Source organism: Anneissia japonica, unplaced genomic scaffold (genome assembly GCF_011630105.1).
Source record: "Anneissia japonica isolate Jap-2015-1 unplaced genomic scaffold, ASM1163010v1 scaffold288116_len470923_cov172, whole genome shotgun sequence".
Classification (NCBI taxonomy): domain Eukaryota; kingdom Metazoa; phylum Echinodermata; class Crinoidea; order Comatulida; family Comatulidae; genus Anneissia; species Anneissia japonica.
This window is the reverse complement of record NW_022724919.1, coordinates 461,198-469,517: the sequence shown is the minus strand read 5'-3', so window position 1 is coordinate 469,517 and position 8,320 is coordinate 461,198. Positions and strand designations below refer to the sequence as shown.

General features: G+C 35.1%; 1 protein-coding gene across 1 annotated transcript in view; it reads right to left on the bottom strand.

The window, feature by feature from the left end:
* Positions 1 to 6,192, bottom strand: part of LOC117112620 (cAMP and cAMP-inhibited cGMP 3',5'-cyclic phosphodiesterase 10A-like) — a gene marked incomplete at its 3' end in the record, with an annotated part of 9,301 nt that extends 3,109 nt beyond the window's left edge. The window contains exons 1-6 of the mRNA XM_033255728.1: positions 6,031 to 6,192; positions 4,698 to 4,847; positions 3,964 to 4,119; positions 3,148 to 3,197; positions 2,065 to 2,099; positions 1,415 to 1,514 (exon numbers count right to left, since the gene is read on the bottom strand). Coding sequence (XP_033111619.1) covers positions 1,415 to 1,514; positions 2,065 to 2,099; positions 3,148 to 3,197; positions 3,964 to 4,119; positions 4,698 to 4,847; positions 6,031 to 6,178 — 639 coding nt within the window. The remainder of the gene's footprint in view (positions 1 to 1,414; positions 1,515 to 2,064; positions 2,100 to 3,147; positions 3,198 to 3,963; positions 4,120 to 4,697; positions 4,848 to 6,030) is intronic.
* Positions 6,193 to 8,320: the final 2,128 nt, after the last annotated feature.

Genomic DNA, 8,320 nt, shown 5'->3' with positions numbered 1-8,320 from the left:
TGTCTGACAATGTCCTGTCTCTTAGACACATCTAGATGTGTATAAGAGACAGATATATAGCTGTACATATGAACACAGGACCCTGAAAACTGAGACCTTAACCACTAAGCTCATATTCCACATCTATTATTTATATCACCAAACCCATTTATTATTAATCAATTACTTTTTTTTAGTCTTTTATTTTTAATAATTTCTTGATCAGTAGAGTAAGAATGCTTTGATTGTTTAAATCACTGCTATGTCACCTACTAGAGATCTAATGTTTTGATTGGTTAAACACTTTTGGTACTTGTGCATATAAGCTTGCTAATATGGATAATTTTTTTCATTCCTGATGATGACATAATTAATGTCGAAATATTGAATCCCAACACGATGGCGTGCATTTCAATACTTGGAGAATGTAATATACTTTCTTATCCTTTATTTTTCATTTGTCTATTTTTTTTACATTTTTATATTCTGAATATGAACATAAAACAAAGACAAGAAACATCATATTCAGAAGTTTAAAACACAATAAATACCAAAATAGGCAACTTATTTCCATTGTGGTCCTTACATAAACATTTATCCTATTTTAAATTGAAATTAGAAATTTTAGTTTGGCCCCTGGAGACCTGAAATTTACTCATTTGTACAAAGTGTGCAGTGACTATTTTACAAATAATAACGCCGTTAGCATGCATAATTTATATGGACGTTTAGATGAAGTCATCTTTCAAAAATAATTATGTTATTAGGCTCAATTTTTTACTAAACCTATGTAAATAGGCCACAGATGATAGGCAGATGTTGGTCAGAACAGGTATTGAATTTTACGTTTTGTGCTCAAACACCCCAATTTATATTCATGTTACATACTAGGATATCAGATATACTGTATATAACATTGATGTATGTGATGGCATGTTCTGTATTAAGTACTGTAAGTTTCTCTAGAATGATGTTTGCAATACTAGTAAAAAATTAATTAGGTTTTTACAACATGAAAACCATCTCAAGTATATGTGACACTCACACATTACCAATACAAGAAATTAATATTCACTGAAGAACTATTTCAAAGGCAGAGAGTGCAATTTGTAATGCAATTCCAAAATTTGATCTAATTTTAAAATTTGGATTATATGTTCTGGATGAGAACATGGAAACAAATTATATTAACAACCAAATCAAGTTTACCTTGGTTTTTGCAGGCTTAATCTACCTTTTGACAGTGTTGAAGTAATACACTTAAACAATTAGATTACCATTCCTCTAATATTATAAGCCCCACATTTTTGGGGACAGGCTTAGAAACAATACAAAGAATAAACCATGTAGTAATTAATGTTAAAACAACTGAATAAAATATATGAATAAACATAAAGAATGATAAATAGAAGCATTTGCTTTGCGAATAACATACCCCTAAGATATCCGATTCCATAATTAACTCTTTGCTGAATGCAACATACGATGAAATTGTCTGACCGTAGGTAATTGGACCAATCATGATCTGCTCAATCCTGGCATATAAAAAAAGAACTTATTAATTTTAAAATATAAAATTTCAAAATTAAAGATTAAAATGTAGGAGTAATGATGTGATTATTACAAAGGTAAAAGTTTCATAAATGAATAAAATGGATAACATATTTTGATGATGGGAGCATGAGGTCCCAAACACTGCTAAGATAAATTATGATAAATTTTAATCATTATATCTATGATTAGAATAATTATTGGTGGTGGTGGTGTTGATGATGATGATGATGATGGTTATGACATGATGACTTGTCACTTTTTAATTTGAAATTTACATGGTCACCATGGGTACCATTTTGTAATAATCAACATTTGTCTGACAATGTCTGATCAAACTTTGGCTGATTGTATGTTCGCAAACCTGCTTTAAGCCCTGTCAAAAAGTGACATGCTTGAATATGGCAATGATGACATCACATCATGATCATATGTAGCTACATCATCACTATATATGGGCTCTACATTTATCCTACCATTACCATGATGATCATAATTATCGTAAATGTATGCAATGTATTAATTTGTACTCACTTTCCCTCTTTATCTTCCTTGCAAAACAAAAGGTCCTAAAATAGTATAAAAATCATCACAAAAATATTCTGGTAAAATAGAGTGAAATAGATAAATCACAAAAATTTAATATTTTCAATCATCAATGCAATGCATGAAGTATTGTACTGTACTTCTAAATTTGTAATTTATTCTTTATTACCTGTAGTACTGTAGGTACTGTATGTACCACAGTACTTAAAATAGAGACTAAGAATATAATTTATACTGAATAGAATTCATGAAAATCATAAACTGAAAATGGGTATACATCATTTTTTAAAAACAGTATCAAAATCATCAAAGTTAATGCAATGAAGTACTTCTATACCTGTGATTAGTCTTAATAGTAGTATACGTACGACCAGGCACACTGTGTCATACGACGGTCGTAGGACCATCTACCCATGAATCCATCTCCGCTTCCTGTGAGTGCCAGATGATGCGACGCTGTCTGGTATTTCTTGGTAGCAGTCAGAACGAATCATCATTTATAACGATCCGTGCATGCACGTCGTGGCGTTGCGTTATAGAATCGCGTTGGCCGATGACCGTCAGGCGCAGTAAGTCCCCCTTCCCAAACCCTCCCCGGCTCGGGCCTCTTGCCCTGCCTGTCGGGGGTGTTGCCCTGATGTCGGGGAAATCAGCACCGCCGCTGCTCTTGATTGTAAGCCTGAAACCTTACTGTTGTGCTATGCTGCTTAAACCATTCAACCATGAAAGCTAGTGTTAAAGTTCTTTCAATAATGCCCTTCCCCACTCCCACAGCAGTGTATTGTACTTTCATGAAAACAATTATGACTCCAGCAAAGAGCTAAAATTATTAGGATTAGAGGCAAGCATCTTAATCACTAAGATATACAACTCCATTCCCCTCATATAAGATTGAGTAATAGTCTACTGTACTATTTATAAGCAGTTCTATAAGTACATTCATAATGTATACAGCACCCTTTTGCTGCACATTTGTAATAAGATGATGCGTTTGAGCCTTCATTACAAATATTAACTGGAAAAAGAAGATTAAATTTGATTTCTAGTTGTCTTCTAATGTGATTAACTTACATTTCCCATTGGGCTTACGAGATACAGAGTAAAGACATCTGCATTACACACTGCAAAAATAAATAATTAAAATTAAAATTTTAATTTAACAATTAATTAAAAGTTTTAGGTACACCATATGGCATATGTTACATATCTCAATTGATGGTACAGTAATTGTTTTTGAGAAGAATTTTATTTATTTATTTTTTATTTGGTATATAACAATTAAGTATAATAATAATAATTCCAGATTTTAATAGCACTTAACACTCTGCCCGCCAACCACAGAGATCTGTGTGTTTGGCAACGCAACGTTTGACTACCAAACACAAAGATCTACGTGTTTCAGGTTTTTTTACGGAATCCGATAGATGGGGTAATTCCCGACATGTATTTAACAATTTGAACACTATAAGTATTCAGTCTGAACCGTAAGTATTTCACTGTTTGTTTGTTTACATTAGCGTAGAGCGGTATTGATTTACTTTTACAAAATCACGATTATCTCAGCTTCGTTGTGCGAAATTGCGTAAATCTCCAAAAGCGAGTCATCTTCATTTTACTGTTACAGGTCACAGATTGTGATTAGAATAAAGTGTTTGGTACCATTGTAAAGCTAAAATGTTTGTAGTTCTTGTAGTATTCACTACATGTCAATCTGATCACATACGCAATCTCAACGAACTTGGGAAAAGTGTTAAAATTTGCTAAGAGGTCTGGCTGTGGCTGATACTATTTTTTCAAATCCCTGGCGGTCAGAGTGTTAATATCTTTGTCTCCTTGTACAGTACTTGTGAATAAATAAAAAAATTATACACAAGTAACTAAAAATACCTTTTGAGATTAATTTTGCAACACTGTTCAATAGTTTTGGAAGCCCTGTGTTGTCCTCTATATCTGCCACCATGCTTAACATAACATCCTCTATAGAATTTGTTGAGCCATCACCTGAGAACATCTTCATGTCTGAAGATATTGTGTTAAAATTATCTACACGAAAGTGGGAAAATAATTCCTTGTTAGCTGAGAAAAAATAAAACAATGTAGTTGGGCCTAGTCAGTTTGGCAATCCCCGACAGATAGGGTGAGACTGCAAGTAAAGAAGTCCACAGAGATGCAGCGCTTCATTGTAAGGCTTTGGCAAAAGTTATTAAAGCCGGTGTAATATCTGTTTTCCAGGTTGGAAATGCAGTTTCCTGTATTCTGGGAGTAGTGAAACGATGGTGTGTATTTTGCTTGTTTGGAATATGTATTATTTTAGGGAGAGTATGTAATTTTCTTGTATTCTGTAAGTGTAATTAATTAAAAATACAATGTGGTTTTGTCCGAACATCAAAATGGAAATGTAATTAAGAAAAATGTACAGTAGTCGTAATTGTAATTCAGAAAAAGTAATTATAATTGTAATTGTAATTGGAGAAATATAGTACCTGCAATTTGTAATTGAGTACATTTTCACTGTAATTGACCCCATGCCTGATTCCCCACTTCACATTCGCACTCCAATCAGCCCCCACACCCCTTCCCCACACTTCCAAGACTCCTTAATACACCACTGTGTATAATACCTTCTTTTAGACATTCCCCAGTATTAAAAGGCTGTTTTTTCTTTAGCCATTCCTCTACTTCTTCTGCTGAAACCTTCTCCTCAACATATTCTTTAACTATCCATTGATGTGTTAACAAGTACTCCTTAACAGTTTCCGGTCTCAGGCTATCTGCAATCAATTTATGAATGATACTCTAAATCAAAATACTGTACAGTATTATCAAAAAATATATAGGAGCCTAGGCCTATAAAAACCATTGAAAAAATATCTTCAATATTATTGTTGGTTAATTGTCATAATTGCTATTGCTGTTTTTCTACTAGGCCTAGGTTCAGGTACTGGCTAGGGCAATTTTTTTCACTATGGATATATTCTTACGGCATGCTGTAGTGGGAAGATAGCAAGACTGAAGTGTAAGGTTAGAGAGGGTCAAGCCAACTCCTCCAATCAATACCTTGGACAGGCCCGTATCCAGTATCCAGGGGGGTTTTTATGGTTCGGGTGAACCCCTTTATATAGCAACCCCCCCCCCCTCTTTTCTGGCGAAACCCCCTCTTTAAATTTCCCAAATACGTCCTCCAACCCAACTAATGCACTGCAGACCCACAGTCACATCCATTTTCAAACATATCTGCTTTTTTAAAAATTAATTTATAGCATTATTTAGACCCTTAAAGCACAAAAATCCTCTTGCTTTGGGGGTTTCGCTGAACCCAGCATGGCTTCGACTGTGGAACTCACGCAGAGAAAATCCCCCCTTGGAAGAACCTGGCTATGAGCCTGAATTTACACAAAACTCTCAGAACAATATCCACAGCCCAATTTAATTTGTTATACTCACGCAGATTCCTATCATAAAACACTAGTGACCACACTGTGTATTGTAAAGTATTTTCCCATTATTTAAATTAGGACCAATAGGCCTAGGCCCTAGCTAGGCCGACTTTGTTTTTGTTGTCTTTAATTTTAATATTATTAATATAGGCCTAGATCTATTAATTATTTTTAATTATTTTTAATATTTAAAATTCTGTTTCCATTATTCTTTATAAAGATTCTTATTATAAAGATTCTTATTATTCTTATTATTCTTATATGAAGCTCATATCTTACAATTTAATGTGTGAGCCTTTCATCAACTGTATAATTCCAAAAAACTAATTGTTCCAATTTGCATAAACCTAGGCCCAGCCTAAGCCTAGGCCTAACTATCCCCAGTGAGAAGGCCCTCACAGCCCGGTTCAGGACCGCAGTCGCACGGACTCAGCCAACAAGCAAGCTAGCAACAAGCCCATCCCATCAGTGGATTCATTCTAAATATGACAAGGTTTAAAACTTTAGAAAAGCATACCTTCACGCAACTCTGGAACTGAGCATTGCCCTGGATTTGTGTATCTTTTCCTTTGTGTTCCTGCGCTTCCATAATGCGATATTACGGAAGAATTTCCTGGAAAAGCAGGTAACCTTCGAAAAGAAACTTGCCTCCATGGACAAGACATTTTAAAGTTGTAATATAAATAAAATGCGCATGCGTATATTCTTGCTTATTCATTGGATAAAAGTTTGTGACGCACTGGTGCGTAAACAAATGAACAGCGGGCAAAATTGATATATTGACTAAATTTATTTTATATTCATATTTGTTAATTTATTATTATTCGATCCTGACGTCATCAAATTTACCTCCAACATTATTTTTCTATCCCGAATCGTTTAATAATGTTCGTTATTGAATTTTTTTCTTGAATATTTTGTATATAGTCTTGCATGGCATAGTGTTGAGTAATCTCTTCTAATTATAAAAAGCCCTAGTACTTACTAAATGCTGAATATCACTTTATATGTAACGATTATTAAAGATATCTTGTATTTATATAAAGCCTATTTTTTCCACTATTTTTATAGTTACTATAGTAAATACATATTAATGCTGGAATAGACTCTTCAACATTATCAACAACATACCGTATATTACAACATGCCATCTTACACGGACTGATTAGCTCTCATGTGCACGATGAAGCAGGATGCTCTGCTATAGCCAATCAGAATCCCGGAGAGAGTCAAAATGTGGAAAACTTGTGTGTCCGTTTTGTGAGAGTGGACCGATGGGGACGCGAGGACGTGCTGCTGTGATGATGATGATGATGATGATCAGGGAACAGTGAAATTACACTGTTCCCTGTGATGATGATGATGATGATGATGATTTATTTTATTTTATTTCAAAATATTATTTAAAGAGAGTGACCCTTCCAGCTAAGCCAAGGAGGTTAGCTGAGATTCAGGGGCGCTTTTTTATAAAATATAAACTACAAGATAATTCAATACATACAAACAGATAAAGAATGTAGGGATGGTAAAAAATACAACAGAGTTAAATTATTCAAAACAGTCAAATTAACAGATGATTATACACTAAACTCTTTATAAAAAATATGACTAATTGTATTAAATATTTTTCTGATGCATTTACATACAAAATGCACTCAAGCTAGGGTTAAAATATATCTTTTCAGGGGGCGGATCCAGGATTTGTTCGTTTTCCCATAAACCCAAAATTGAAAGGGGGGTCCACCCCCGGGAAATTTTGATTCCTAGATGGCCGGAAATCAACATTATTGAGTAGTTGGATACGTAGTCTTTCTTCCATAGATCGATGAACTGATAGGCCTGAAGAACACACTTTCGTACATAAATTATTACGACGTCGAGCCAAAACTGTTTTTAAGTGTATTTAATTGAATGCTAGTTGTTCTTAGCCTATTTTGTCTGATCTGCCAACATGTCTAGGTAGGTTACATAGTTACCAACCTAAAATACGTGATTTGAAACGCGGGCCGGCTGCCAGCAGAGCCCCCGCCGGGGTCCATTGTCGGGGTCCCGGTGGGGGTTCAGGGTGGGGGGACACCCCCTGGGCGTTCTGACGATCTGAGCATTTTTAAGCTGTTTTTAGGGAGTGTTTATTGACAATATCAGGTACATAAACAAAAATATTCTTAATAAGGCCACGTACAATTCGAGTTTCAATGTATGTTTAATTTGAGCACCCGAACTATGTACACAAACATTCATTACTCAAACAAATAGGGTGTTGTGAGTCTGGTCATTATGATATCTTCCTTTTTATTCTTGTCTTTATTTTGCTCTTCTCTTTTTCTTTTTCTTTCCTTTTCTTTTCCTTTCCTTTTCTTTTCCTCTCCTTTCTCTTTCCCTCCCTCTCCCCTCTTTCTTTTTTTTCTTATTACCCAGCCCTGTACGACGGCTTGGTCAGCCCGGTAAAAACCGTCAGGGGAGGGGCAGTTTCCCTCCCCCCGCGCCTGTTACGACACTGTCTAACACGCCAATCATCCCCCCCCCCCAATGAAAAATACTTTTCTACGCCACTGTCTAGGTAGAAAAAAAATCTGTGGGGAAAATTAGCAGGTGGCAAGTAGCCACCGTAATAGTGCTATATTCTGTAAAGTAAAGCCTCAAGCCACCTCGATTTTGAGGCTACTAAATTTAAAAATCTTCCCAGGCTTTTCCAGATATAGCTAGAACTAACTTAATCTTTGGCGTTTTTTGATAGCAGGGAAGTTATTTTTTTTAGATTTCAGTGGGTTAACCCGACTCAAAGACAAGCTTGCGTACAAACCAAC